We start from the raw sequence: 14936 nt of genomic DNA on the forward strand, positions 1-14936 counted from the left end.
TTTGTGTTTACAGTCTTTATTAGCTAATCAACATCAACATGCAAAAATAAATGCTAAATACAAACTTCTACCATATGGTTTTTTCCAACTACAATGGTTTTATTTGGAGAGTGATAAGGATGTGATTTGCAGCTGTTAAAACTGAACTAATCTCTTGCGTAATGAATACCCTAAAATTACATAATTAATCCTGCAAGGCATCTTCAAAATTTGCCCAACACTTAAGGTTACCAGCTGATCTTTATGTGAGTACATTCTCAAAGTAAGAAATAAGGCAGTAGCACTAATGGTTTGATATTGAATCCTATGCACATAGTAACTAATAAATGAAGAATTTTAACACTATGGTCAACTGGAAGAAGGACAGACATACAAGCAGTGCATTGTGCCTGTAATGTTTTCAGTTACTTCGTATTTATGCAGTCTTCCCAAGATGGTCAATGTCTGGAGGGTTTTTGGAAGAGAATAAACCCTTGCAGTACTTTTCAAAGAACTCCTAACTGATCCAGTTAAATCAGCCTTGTGTTAGTGTTGTCGTCAAGCATCTACTATGGCCCATGGGATCATTTCAAAGGCAGAATGGAAGAGGATTTCAAACAAAAGGGTCTTAGCCAATTGCTAACACAGAAAAAGGAAGCACACAGACCTACATCACACTTTTGACATTGCAAATCTATTTCCAGTTTATGTGTCTCATGCTGACAACCACATTTGAAGGGGAGATGCACGTGTGTGCGTGCACACACTTGAGGCCGCAAGGTCGACACACATTCAGAGGCCATGACTGGCCCCAGTTCCCTGGTGCATGTATCACAGTTTTGCATATTTGGCCCCTTCAAGTTCTTCCATACATGGGCACATATTGGTGATGTTGAAAACAGGTCTGGAAGTGTGAAATGGCCCTTTGAGGTTCACTGTAACTTTTTTCTCATGTGAAACTGTCCATTTTTTTAGCTGAGTTTTTGCTGGATGATTATTTGAGAAAAGTCCAATTACTGTAACAAAATCCAAACATTCAATATTTGTTCCCTCCAAGTACAACCTTTTAGTCACACTTCCTCAGTTTCTAAGAGTGTATATTGTTGTTCATTGATCTTTGGTCGCAATAAAAAATGCCACCAACCAATCTGATTCCCACCCCAGCTCTCTTAGCCACACTCAAGATCTCTCTCTACAAGTCATGCCAAAATATATTATGTCAAATTCCAGCGGCACTTCATTGTATGTACGAGGGAATTACATAATGTAGACCTTCTCAGCTTGTGAGAAGTTGAAGACTTCTTTGGTTCTTGGGCAAACTACTTTATCATCTTGACGAACAGAAAGCAAAGACTGAAACAAAAAGAAGAGAGATTAATTATGATAGTCCCAGAGCGAAATAAAGTGTTTATCCATTCTTCAGTTTCTGTTATTTTAACTGCAAAGTTTTAAGAGCTGGCAACAGCTATACACAATCCAAGACTCCACACTGCTATATACACACACACTAGCCAATGTCTGTTCAGCCTTTTTGTAATCCTATTTTGACTGATTTTTTATTATTATATACAATATTTATATATTGCCTAATAAAGTTTATTTGAGTGGTTTAAAGGTTTAAACCAAGTAAGAGACATGCTAACACAGAATAAAACTAGGAAATGCATCAAACTCATGTAAAAATTTGTAACAAGTTAACATTAGCGTAAGAATCTAAAAAGCAATAAAATATAAATATTTAAAAGCCTGGGAATATTTTTTTAAGGTTCCATTGTTGTTGTTGTTGTTGTTGTTATTTCCAAACAAATTTAACGCCATTATCTGTTTTAGGAAGCCACATACAGTATATCACAATAGTTTGAAACATCTATGGAAAAACACTTACATTGTATCCATACACATATCCATTTGGAAGCATCATGGGAGGATTATTTTCATTCATCACATCTCCTGAAATCTTGCAGACTAGTCGGGAGTTGGCACAATGTGCCATTGGCAGAGGCTGAGCCAGCTTATTTAGGGATTTGCTACAAACAGGGCAGTCAGGGTTTTTGGAACTGCCATCCTCTTTATAACATTGTCTATTTAAAAGTGAGTTAAAGGATAATAGATAAATATTTGAATAATAAACACCGAACAGAGAACTCATTTGTTACTGAAGACGGCTTTTAGGCTTATATGAAGAAAGTGGATCTGCAGGTGCAGATGTTGATTTCAAGGACAACCAGTTTTATTTTTGTATACTTCTGAGCCTCCTAAACCTGTTAAATTTTCAGCTCACTAAAACAGCGGCCAAGACACCTGATGGCTCAGGCTTGCTCAATTTTTTTTACCAAGCGCGTAAAAAATGCACGAGTCTTTTCTGAATTCCGATATTACAAAAAAATTAAATAAAATCCCAATTTATATCAAGATTAAGAGCCTGTGTGTCATGCAATCTGCATTTTGGAGAACACAAACTATGAAAGATGGCTGCCCTGTTGTTGTTTTTTAAAGTATTAAAGGCATAAACATGTCTAAAATTTGGACATAAATTGGCCAAACGCAGCTCAAGAAAAAACTGAATTTTTAAGGACCAAGTTTCAGCATCCCACTGTGATGCACTGAAGGATACGGTGTTTTTATAGCTGAAAGCCCGGCCTGGAGTGTTATAGTAAAGACAGAGTTGTTCCCCAGCTGATGCAGCCTGTAGTTATCATATCTAAACTGCTGGATTAGCATCCTCCACCGGGCAGGGTCCAGAAGATCCTGTGGGGGGAACACAGAGACACAAAAATGCAAAAGGCAGACTGTGATATTTCAATAGTTTCAAAGTACTGGGAATGTAATTATGTACTGCAACCAGTTGAACCTGGATTTTTTTTGTGCATCTCAGTTTTAATACTTTCAAATAGGCCAGCGGGGAATCACAACCGTTCCCAGATGTCAATATCGAGAAGCAGATTAACAGAACATTTTGCCAATAGCAACAAGCAGGTTAAATGCATGTTTTAAATCCTCAATATTTAATAATGGGCATCAATTTAGAGTCAGTAAGCATTAGCGCATCAGTACACTGCAAAAAAAGGGAAAAAATCATCTGCCCATCTTTTTAGCTTCATTAAATTGACACATACCTTGTAAGGAGAGATATGAGTATCTGAAGGGAAGGCCAACATTCCCATCACCTGTCGTACCTCGTCCAGTTGATTTCCTTCAGCCTGGCTGAAATGCTTCCTTGCATGTCTGAAATTCAGAACGCAAAATTACTCTGCTTGCATCCTCAGCATCTCAAGATTTGCTTTATGTTCTTTTAAAGAAGTACCAACCCTTACCTGCAAAGAGAAACATTTTCCGAAGCAAATCTTACAACCCCAGGAAGTTTTCTCACTTATCTATGAAAGTACTACATTTCTGAGCCACAAACTTTATTCCAGAAGAGAATCCAATGAGCCGTGATCATCCATCAAAACACAATTTTTGTTGCAAGTCCTGGGGAGTGTCTGATTCAAATATAGTGCTAAACATTGTCAAGAGACTGAGGGGTGTGTGCACCCCTCATCTACAATGTCACCACCATAGCAAGAATGGTGTGGAAACACTTTTGATTTTCATGTAGCAGTGTTAGGGCTGATGAGAACCAACATGTTGTCAAGTCCGCTGTTGCAGAACAGCAAGAATTGCTGTTGTGGCAACAACCAAGTGCCAGAAGAAGAGTTCTGGCATTCGGAACATCAGCTGGTCCAATGCAATCATCTCACAACCTCTGCTTTTGATTCTGACCAACAAGGCTAGTATGTCACCCATCTTCTTCCTTGCTGCACCCCTTGGCCTGGGATAAGACTGTGTTGAGTAAGAAAAACAAAAAATTGCTGAATACAGATACAGGGAGCTCACAACATAGGCACATTTAACTTGCACACATTCAACTTTATTGTCATTTTTTAAAAAAATTAAAAGAGGGCAGAAAGAGGGTGGGTGTCTGGGAAGACAGACTTTGGCAATCCCAACTGCAATTGAACAAAATGTGATTTGGTTTTTACACACTATCCCTGGAACATGTAAGTTGAGAGTTGCCTGTATTTTAAGGCATTAGTTTAGAGACACAACATGTCAGTTTGACAAAGCAGTAATGGTGCTGTACAACAGCTCTAAAATGGTCTAAAGGGGGGAAAAACAAAAAATCTAAGAATACCGAGTTACACTAATACACAGTGAGTCATTTATCTAACTCCAAAAAGCAGGACTCCCTCAATACAAGGCCTGATAGGTGTTTAGCTAAGGTTATCTGAGCGAATTCATTCTACCTGCTGGCTTGCAGCTAGAAAAGTCACATATTCTAATGGCTCCTCCTAATTGTCTACTGTATTGTGCCTATTCAATGACTCATCATGCAAACTGAACTCTACACATTCATATCAAAGTTCCAAGGGTTATATCGCACAACACCAACAAATGGCAAAGAGGGAACAGTGATGACAGAGACTGGATCAATTCTCAATGGTTCCCACAGTTTACTTTTATTGTATTTAAATCAATCTGCAACTTGAGATACAATTGAGAAGGGAAAAATATTGATCCTCATCAGTTTGAGTAACTTGGGATAGTTAATCACTAGCCCAATGGTGTTCAAGTGTAGTATCTGACACCTTATTTGACATCATGTTCTATGATGGAACTTATTTCTACCTCATCCCCTTTACACTATCCTACCATCTACAACACTACTAACACCAACACTGCCCCTAGCAGAAAAATATGATGGCAAGTCTTAACGTATCATGCAGCAAAGGCCTTTCTAGCTGTCTAATATTTCCAGTTTAGGTTTGGAAAAGTTTAGCTTCTTGGACCATCATCTCTGCTTCCTTAAGGAAGGATTTCTGGAAAGAGATGTGTTGCACTTCAAAGTGGTTGGCAAGAATATGTTTGCTAAGAGTCTCACAAACCTGATCAGGAGTGCTTTAAACTAAATCCTATGGGGAAAGAGGACAATAGTTGGTCGACGGGAACACTTGGTATTGGGGATAATAGCTTCAATGACGCACTCCAGAAACCTGCTAAAGGGCAGGAAACTACAAGGAGGAAGCAGCTGGAGGGAATGACTTGTATCTATATTAACACATAGGGTATAAGAACCAAGGAAAACAATTTGGAGCAAATATGGTCTAATAGGCATCACTGAGACCTAGTGGGATGAGACTCATGACTGGAATGTAGAAATTGAGTATTATAACCAGTACAAAATTCTGCACATCCTATTTCCATACCTGACAGCATCCAGTCTCTTGTTCTGTCGAATAAGTTCAATGAACTCCTGAATCCTTAGGCTGAACTCCAGACAGCTCTAAGATTAAAGAAAAGACAGGATCTTAGATGTGGTCACATTTAACCCGTGATCTTAGACATACTTTACATTACGTTACACTGAAATCAATAGGAATTTTGTGTTAATATGTTTAGGATTAAGGTGTATGCAGTTCTATTTGTTGGTGTTTATGTCAATAATGATGTGCCACTAGATAATATAATATAATATAATATAATATAATATAATATAATATAATATAATATAATATAATATAATATAATATAATATAATAATATAGTTTTGAGTTGCATAAAAACAAATCTATTTGCACCTCAGAATTGAATGCTATTAAAAATCCTGTTACTATGACTAAGGTCTGATTTCTAGCCAGTGTTACCTATCTGCATTTTAAATTTGAATTTTGTGCCGTAACTGCCGTACTTTCTGAGAAGCAGCAATCAGAAATAGGAGGATCTGCAACTTTCAGTGAGACCTCTTTGAACAGGAATAAGTTATTATTCCACACTACTTAATTAAGTTTAAAGAAAATCAAAAGGCATTTGTTCATGGGCGGGGGGGGGGGGATTAGATGGACTGAGGTCATCCGCAGGTTAAATGTATACAGTACTTGGTGATAACAGATCCAATTACTTCGTACTGAAGTTCCCTTAACATTTGTTCATTGTAATGCGAAGGGCTTGTATTAAAACTAACCTTCACTTAAAACTGATCCTAATGTTCTCTTTTTATATACAAACATTACTCAATTGCACTGCAATATTATCCATGTGCCTAAAGTTTTTTAAAAATATCAGTAGGTGTGTGTGGAGGGGTGCTGTTTTTGAAGTTTCTTTCAGTTTAAAACTGCAGTCTGCTTACATCAAGGCAGAGTTAAAATACCCTTCCCCAACCTAATGCCCTCCGGATGCTCTGGACTACAACCTGTACCAGCCCCATCTGCTGACTATGCTGTATGGAGCTGATAGGAGTTGCATTACAAAACATCTGAAGAGCACCAAGTTGCAGAAGAAAGAGTTAAGGAACACATTCCAACGTGTGTAAAAAGGTAAAGGGACCCCTGACCATTAGGTCCAGTCGCGGACGACTCTGGGGTTGCGGCACTCATCTCACTTTATTGGCCGAGGGAGCCGGCGTACAGCTTCCGGGTCATGTGGCCAGCATGACTAAGCCGCTTCTGGCGAACCAGAGCAGTGCACGGAAACGCCGTTTACCTTCCCACTGGAGTGGTACCTATTTATCTACTTGCACTTTGACGTGCTTTCAAACTACTAGGTTGGCAGGAGCAGGGACCGAGCAACGGGAGCTCACCCCGTCACGGGGATTCAAACCGCCAACCTTCTGATCGGCAAGTCCTAGGTTCTGTGGTTTAGCCCACAGCGCCACCCGCGTCCCATTTTAGCAACGTGTGTATTTATGCATAAATGCTACAACTTGCACTGCACCAGACATTATCACATGTCTGTACTGCTATGGCAGCTCTCCTCCTTCAACCACTGTGGCAAGTTGCAGCTTCAGGATCACATATCCTGAAATTTTATACTTGGGGAGTGGGCTGCACTATAGTTAACTGCATACTGCACTATAAAGAATCCCCTGCCCCATGAATTTAAAGGACACTACACATTCATATTCATATTCTGCTCTCTTCTGCTTATCTTGTAGTAAACCTTTTTCAATAAAACATTACGTAACGATTGTATGCCACTGAAATCCTATACTGCCAAAGTCGACAGGACCCGGGGCAGTAAGGTTTCTGCATGCAACTAGACTGTACCGAGAATTTGCAAAACAAAGAGCCGGTGTGGCAAAGCAAATGTTGGCACTTACCATGGCAAGTTCCTTCTCTGGAGGGAGAAAGGGGATCCCGTGTGGGTTGTCACTGCCCACTTCTCCACTGGCAGGAACTCACCCTTTCGAGAGGGCATGCCTGGTGGGCGGGGAAACCCCTCACCAGTTCAATTTGTGCTTAAGCAAGTAACTGTATAGCCAAAAATTAAACAACTTAACAGGACAGGAAGGAAAAGGAACACAACTTGTTAAGAGAAAGGAACTCAGCTGTCCCATAGTGGGATATACCACTCTGTTCCTGAGGCCCAGTCCCAAGAGGTTCTAATGACCCCTGTAAGGCAGCCCAGGTGAAGAAGAAAAGAATGGTATGGGCTAAAGAATAAGCGAAGGGAAAACCGGGGTGGAGGGAGAGAGAGAAGAGGCCCCCAAACCCCCGGTCGATCCTCAGTTCTTTGTGTCCAATGGCCTCCCCCCCACAGTGGTCACTTGGGAAGACTGGATCCCCTTTCTCCCTACAGAGAAGGAACTTAACATGGTAAGTACCAACATTTACTTTTCTTTTAGTAGGGGGGATCCTGTGTGGGCTGTATCTCGGCAATTACCAGACTGGGTAACTGTGGGTAATGGTGTCCACCACCTGCTGAAGCACTCATTTCCCAAAGGAGGCCTTGGCTGAGTTGTAAATGTTTAGCTAGTAATGCCTTATGAAGGTGGGACATGAGAACCAGATGGCTACCCTGTATATGTCACCCAGAGGGGCTTGGGTCCGAAATACCACTGAGGCTGTTGCGCCCCTGGTGGAAATGGGCTGTGATACCCGAAGGAGCCCGTCCCCCCTCCGGGAACCCATCACAGCTCCTGGTGATGCAGGCCTTTATCCATCATGCTAATATCGCTGGGGAGGCCTTGTGTTCCTTGGATCTGGACAGGAAGGAAACAAACATGAATTCTGATAGGTGGAATTCCACTGTGCACCTGAAGTAGATCCTGATGGGCCTTCACGCATCTACAGAGTATCATTCCTTCTCCTTAGCGGACTTGGGCTTTGAGCAGAAGGAAGGGAGGACCACCTTTTGAGACCTGTGGAGGTTGGAGTTAGCCTTTGGCATGAAGGTCTAATCACAGCGTGGCAGACTCCTTCGGAATAATACATAACTCCTTGTGGACAGAAAGGGCTGCAATCTACAATACCTGCCGGGCTGAGGTGATAGCCACTAGGAAGAGAGCCTTCCAGCTCAGGAACCTCAAAGGTACCATCTGCAGCTGCTCAAAGGGGTGGAGGAGACCAGTGAGCACCTTCAGTACCATATGGAGGTCCTAGGTGGGGAACCTGTGCACTTTAGTAGTAGTAGGAGTAGTAGTAGTAGTATACCACCCTTCACCCAAAGATCCCAGGGCAGTATTAGCAGCACTGCCAAGAAGCATTTGACCAAGGAGAAGGAACTCAGAGGGGCTCCTGCTGACCTAAACACTGAGCCCAAGGCTGCTACTTGTCTGCCAAAGGTGTTGAGGCAGAGCCCTTGGTCCAGGCTACGATGTCCATTGTCTGCCCTGCCCGGGACCCCAACGACTCTTCTGATGAGTCCACAGAGAGCTCCATCCTCCTAAGCAGCTCTCCACCTGGGCAAAAAACCCTTCCGTCGCTTTTCACCCCTTTCTGAAACCTTCTCCCCACCATGGAAGGTCCAGAAGCCTCCAAGGGCTGTAGGCCTGAAAGGCCAAAGAAAAGGGATATCTGAAGGAAGAAGAGGAGAGATGGATGGTGCTAGGAGTGAGCGAAAAAGAGGCAGGCAGAAGAGGAGCAGGAGTAGAAAGATGATCCAGGAACAAAGCAAACAAAAGATCAAAGGGAAATGCCTTTCAAAATGGTGTTCCCACCTTCTCTCTTTTGCAGTGCTTGGAGCTCCTGGCAAGAGCGACCTTCAGTGGAGCTAGCAGGAAGTTGAATTGACTGGGGGGGGGGTGCCCTGTCCACCAGGTGTACCACCTCAAAAAGTTGACTTTCTGCCAGTGGAGAGGTGGGCAGTGACAACCCACACAGGATCTTTTTCCTCCTCTACAGAGGAAGTACTTATCATGGCAAGTACCAATGTTTGCTTTACACCACACCAGCATGTGGTGGGGCAGAGCCGCCCTGCTAACTTAGCATTGCTACTTTTTACCTAGATGGTGCTGGGACGGAGTGGAGGCTGTGTGTGAACACCAGCAGCCTCACTGGTAAAACTGCCTCGCCACATTCCCATCCAGGTAAACAACAGGGATGCCGGTACTGGGATCTTGGCTCTGCAGCACCACACACACCACTTCTGGCTAAGACACAGCCATGGATCAAGAGGTACCTGGTTTCAATCATCGTCTCTGCCAAGAACTCCTTAGGTGGCCTTAGGGAGCTGAAGTAGACAGTGGCTTGCCTATCTGCAATGTGTAGATAATGTTGACTTACCTTAGAGGAATGCTGTAAAAACAAGGATTACCTATGTTAAGTGCACTCAACACTTTTTAAAGCACTGTAATTATTTTAAAGCAAGGAAATGTAACTGCATGTGGTTATGCTGCCCAGAAACGAACTTCTACCAAAGACACCTTTCCCCAATATGAAATTACATCTGTTCGCACCCAATTCAATTTTCCTACTATAAAACTTGAGCTTTGCTTATAGAAAACTTCTCAGTAGAATACAAAATTGTAGCTATGTAAGCCCTGTTCTTCTCCATATACTTGCCCAAGTTATTTTTACACACAAGATTTATAAAACTTGTTTTGTTAGGTAAAGGTGATTTAGTAAGTATACTTTAATCAACTGGAAACAAATTTTGCCCATGATACGGCTTCACCACATGGGACAACTTCTAAGAATCAAGCTAGATTACATTAAATGCATTTTTAACCAATACATTTCCTGGTGGTAGTGATTATTGTTTATCCATTCACCTCTGCTCATTCAGGCATAATTTTTTTGCAACCTATAAAGGTTACATTAAATTAAAGCATCATCCAGTTTGCATACCTTCATCTTCCTGAGCCTAGATTTGTTATCATGACACCAAGCTAAGCAAGTCATTGTTTCTTGTCTTTCCAAGGATTCTTCTACTTCTTTGGCAGTCAGGAACATCTCAATATTTACCAGATCCTAAACAGAGATAGGAGTGTGGGAGAGGGAAAGAAAAAATGAGACGAGGTAGTTACTCACCAGAGCCAGAGGAATGACACCATATACAGCTTTCGTTAAGATAACTAATAAGCTTTTCAAGATGACCCAAACATTGAGGTTTTTCCTTTTTGTGGGGACAAGGGAGGGATTTGCAGAGCACCAACATAAGGACAGTCAAACTCCTTTTCCTTAATGAAGGAAGATTTTAATCCAAATCCTAGTCGATGTCTATGAAATAAAAAAATAAAACATTTGTACTGGGCAAAATCTGAAGAACTATTTTAAGTACACTCAAGGGCTTGGGCGTGTCTAGGGAATCTTAGCTTTTTCCTTTGAGGAATAGGCCCCAATAATCTGTCACAAACTGCTTTTTAAAACTTCTTCAGTGTCAAAGAATGTTTGCCATGTACAGTGGTGGGGGGCTGCTGTTCAAGAAACATAGCTAAAGTTCCCTGAACATGTGGAACTAGTTGTGCAGTGCTCTGGTTCCAAGCTTTAAAGTATTTCCTTTTTAAAATAACCTGATTTAAAATACTGGAATTCAATACAAACATACGGAAGTCTATATCCAAACAAAATGAACCCCTGCCTCTCTATCAAACACGATGAGTTAGTCTGCTTTCCTATACAAAAGAACAAACAGAGGCAAAGATGTGTAACTTGAAGTCAAGCACTGTAAATTACACAATACAATGTGCATTTCTTAATGCCAAAAGCATCTTTTTATTGCATGAAAAAATAACCCTGCTTCTGGCAAGTTTGGGGCACTTTACCTTCAAAGTCCTGACCTGTGTCTAGAGGACCATACAAAATCTCAACTCCACAACTGTTCACCAAAGAAGAGAAATTTTGTAAACTAGAAGCATGTGAATCGTAAGATTAAAGACTTTGGATTTTTCTCCAGAGTGTCTTCAGTAGAAGAAGGTTTGAAATAATTAAGCTATAAGATACGACAGGTGCAACAAATTATTAATACAAGTACTGTAATATAGTTACTGCTTAAAGAAAAATTAAAGAAAAACAGTAATGAGGTTTAGAGATCTCTTCTTTGAAAGCACTTTCCAACTCTTCCCCTTCTTTGACCTTGGGGCTGTCGACACAGTATGAGAACTTTTACATATACAGTATATTTTGGAAACTTGTTTGTTTTCTATGCATTTGGACTCCTCTTACGATATTGAAACCAAATTTTTGCATGATGATTCCTGAGACCAAGAAGCAGGTTTCTGTCTAAGTGGATACAATTGGATTCCATACGGAATCAAGATGGCAGAATGAGCCTTTCAAAGAGGAGCAAAGGAGTGGCAAGGCTGCCTGTAGTCCCATCCCCACCTTTTTAGAGCTGTGAAATCCTGAAAGATTCAAATGGTGTTGCCCCTTCTGACTGATATGCTCTGCATTCCTAGTCAGCAAAGATGACTGTGACCCTACATACCGATGTGGGATAAATTAAGAGAGCTATTCTGTGAAAAAGCACCAAAGGCTTGTGAAAAATTTCTGGCACTCTGCACAAGTAACTACTACAATGGCTGTATTTTTTCACTGGAATATCAAAGGATTTATGGTGCAGACCAAAGATCCAACAGGTTCTGGAAAAGGAGGAACTATGTTATTAACCAAAATCAAGACCTTGTACCAATCACTCAATATTCTCAGTGGAGAGGTTACGTTAAGTAATTTGTTTGAATGTTGAATTTGTAAGCGTGTATCTGAAGACTATGGATAAAACAGACACCATTAGATGTACTGCTGGATAAGTGTTGAATGGGTATTGTATTTGTATAAAAACCATTAAAAAATTGTTTAAAAGAAAAGGAAGAAAGAGCTTTTGGGGTATAAGATTTGAAGATGAATAATGTGAATACTTAAAACACAGTGTTCATGGAATTGTTTCCATGGCAAATAATGGTCGAAATACAAATGGATCCCAATTCTTCATCACCTATGACAAACAGTCACACCTGGACAAGAAATACACTACTTGGGAAGGTATCAATGGCTTGGATGAGCTGGAGAAATTGCCAGTGAGCGAGAATACATTCCACCCCCTTAATGACATAATGTTAAAGATGTTACAATTCATGCTAATTCTTCTGCTCAATAACTAAAAATGCCAACGCAGATTTCTGAAGGACTGGCTTGAAAAACTGCTGGTGAGTCTTTGAAGACAGATGGAACTTGTACATTCTCTCTTGGGATTATGGACTTCCCAAGCTTTTCAAAGTTCAACATTTCACAGGACAAAAGGCCACTTTTTGATGTGTGAAATTGTACACACTTAAGAAAGCTGGGTTCAATTTTTTTAAAAAAAGAAAAAAGATGAGCCTTTCAAAACTGCAGATTCTTTTTGGTTTCTTAGAATTCCCAATGCCCAAGTAAGAAGCTGCTACTATTTTATATCTGATACATAGTCAGATACAGCATCGGTACTTAAAATGGTATATGAACTGCATTTTTAAGCAGCAAGCCAGGAAAATGTACAATTTCTCTCCAGTATAAAACCTTCCTGTATTTGGAAACTGAAGGACAGAAAGGAAGACGCAAGCTTAGTACTCTCTTTGATATGCTGTAGTCTTCCATTTGTTGGTTATGTTTGGTTTTTGATAGCTGATCCCGTCAGGCATAGGGTCAAATACGGAGTGAAGAATGGGGGAAGAGAAGAGGCATGATCGCAGGATTGCAGAGTTGGAAGCAACCCTGTGGGTCATCTAGTCCAACCCCCAGCAATACAGGAATAACACAAGGCAGTGAACATAGAGAGTTTGCTTCCGCCTTGTGGCTTACCATGCTTTACCATGCCTGACCCTGACAGGAAGCTGCCTCCATAACATCACCCCCTCCCCCAAAATCAGGATCTAGTCTCCCAGCCTTAAAGACTCAGCAGGCACCCCAGCACTGAACAATTGCCTTTGAGGTCTCCACGACAACCTTTCATTTCTCAAGGAAAGTGATGTCTTCCAGATAAGCAGTAGTAATAACAATCTAATAACTGGAAGTAGCCGGGGGGGAGCAGATAGCTATCTAGATTCCGGACAGCACCAAATAAAGCAACCTTTTGTACTTTATCACAGCAAATACCAACCTCAATACCACTTTGCCTGGCCAGCTTTACAGCTGTATTGTAATAGCCACATCGCAAGAGATGCTCCACCATCATACGATCCATGCGTTTTTTCTTCCACATGTTAGCAGCAGCTGGTTGGTCACTGCTGTGCTCCTTGAGATGCTCAATCCTGCGCTTGCATAGTTTTGCACTCTCGTCTTCAGCCTGGATTGATTCCACTGCCTATATCAAGAAACCCCTCATTCGGTCAGAAGTTACACTGAACAGGTCTGTATTCCACATTTCACATTTTCTACCTTGTAAATGTAGAAAAAGATATACAACCTACTAAAAAATACAACATCAAATACAACACCCTCACCCCACCCTGGCAACTGTTAGAATTCCTGCTCCATGATTGCAGTCATGGGATTTTTGTCTATCACATGACGGTGTATGTTTTGACTCCACAGAGTGGGAAGTGACGGAGACAGGATGTTTGTGTTACTGTGTTCCATGAAGTGGGACTATCGTCCTTTGTTCTTTTTCTCTTTGCTGTCTGATGCTAGAGAGAGAGAGGGAGCCATGTTGCAGTGCTCCGTGTGTGTTTATATGTAAATAAAGTAGATTAGCCAAAATGCTGAGTTGCTGAGGTCTGTTACACAAGCTGCAAAGACTCTGCGGATCCCTAAGTGTGCCGATGTCTGTTGGCATTGGTTGCTGTGGTGTTCAGGCAGAAGAAAGCTTCTGAAACTCCCGAACGATAGACCAGGAGACAGAGAACATGCCAGTCGGGCATGTGTCTCTGCCAGGGTCCTACTCGAGAGTAAGACGAGCTCCTGACAGGAACAGTCAAGTCATAGTATTAATACATAGCTGAAACATATACTATTCTACCCAGGACTATGGGACACACACAAACAGCCATTATTACCATCTACCACTTATTTGTTAACATCTTTGTAGCTAATGGAGATACTGGAGGAATCAACTGTCATACCATGAACGTGCAACTGTTTAACAAAGGAAGCTGAGGCTTCTGACAAAGGGCAGAACATGACTTTCCAGTAACACACTGTGCTTATTTTGCAATCATCATACACATATAGTTAAAATATTGGTGGGACCAGAACCTTGTTAAATGTTCCCATCAAAAATTTATAACCCAAATCTAATGCAAAGGTAGACACCTCTCACTTAAATCAATGGGATTAACTACATCCACAATTGTGCTGAATTATGGTCCAGGACCTGTGCAACACTATGTACAGTCGACTCACAATCCGCACATATTTAACTTGCACAACTGCAACTTCAGTGCTTCGTGGCCAACCAGCTGATATTGCACAAATTAAGCACACGGAAGGACTAGAGCTTAAAAGCTCTCAGGCTTGCATACTGGGTTCTGGGAAGGTATCACACGGGCTCTGAAAGGCTCCTGCAAGACCTCGCAGGAGCCCCCCAGAGCCTGGTAAGCAGGCAGAAGAGCTTAAAATCATAAAAGCTCTCCACCTTGCTGGGGTGGGGGGTAAGCAAAGCCAATACATGATTTTGGTTTTATGTGCAAAAAGGATTTGCATTTTTCCAACCTGGTTTACTCCTCATTTTTTCTGCATGTTACTTCTACGTTGAGTTCCTTGTTAGGTCATTTGGGGGCTGAAGAATAT

At 41.3% G+C, this 14936-nt stretch overlaps 1 protein-coding gene, 1 long non-coding RNA gene and 1 pseudogene across 7 annotated transcripts in view; 1 reads left to right on the forward strand and 2 right to left on the reverse strand.

The window, feature by feature from the left end:
* LOC308585845 overlaps positions 1-14936 on the reverse strand; it is a 196680-nt gene that overhangs the window by 61652 nt on the left and 120092 nt on the right. The gene's annotated exons all lie outside the window — the stretch shown is intronic.
* The window catches only part of MAEA (macrophage erythroblast attacher, E3 ubiquitin ligase), a 24880-nt gene continuing 9944 nt past the window's right edge, over positions 1-14936 (reverse strand). For 3 of the 4 annotated variants that reach the window (XM_081191807.1, XM_081191810.1, XM_081191809.1), the window contains exons 3-10: positions 13309-13512; positions 10083-10205; positions 9519-9530; positions 5226-5302; positions 3096-3204; positions 2594-2727; positions 1865-2060; positions 1-1332 (exon numbers count right to left, since the gene is read on the reverse strand). In XM_081191807.1, coding sequence (XP_081047933.1) covers positions 1237-1332; positions 1865-2060; positions 2594-2727; positions 3096-3204; positions 5226-5302; positions 9519-9530; positions 10083-10205; positions 13309-13512 — 951 coding nt within the window. In that variant the 3' untranslated portion in view covers positions 1-1236. The remainder of the gene's footprint in view (positions 1333-1864; positions 2061-2593; positions 2728-3095; positions 3205-5225; positions 5303-9518; positions 9531-10082; positions 10206-13308; positions 13513-14936) is intronic. The other variant, XM_081191808.1, reaches the window with a different exon arrangement.
* On the forward strand, positions 10212-13301 carry LOC308585820 (peptidyl-prolyl cis-trans isomerase-like 3; annotated as a pseudogene). Its single transcript has 2 exons — positions 10212-11834; positions 12052-13301. The product of its transcript is annotated as a peptidyl-prolyl cis-trans isomerase-like 3 (transcript).

This window comes from Podarcis bocagei, assembly GCF_964188305.1.
Source record: "Podarcis bocagei genome assembly, chromosome: 4".
NCBI classification, from domain to species: Eukaryota; Metazoa; Chordata; class Lepidosauria; order Squamata; family Lacertidae; genus Podarcis; species Podarcis bocagei.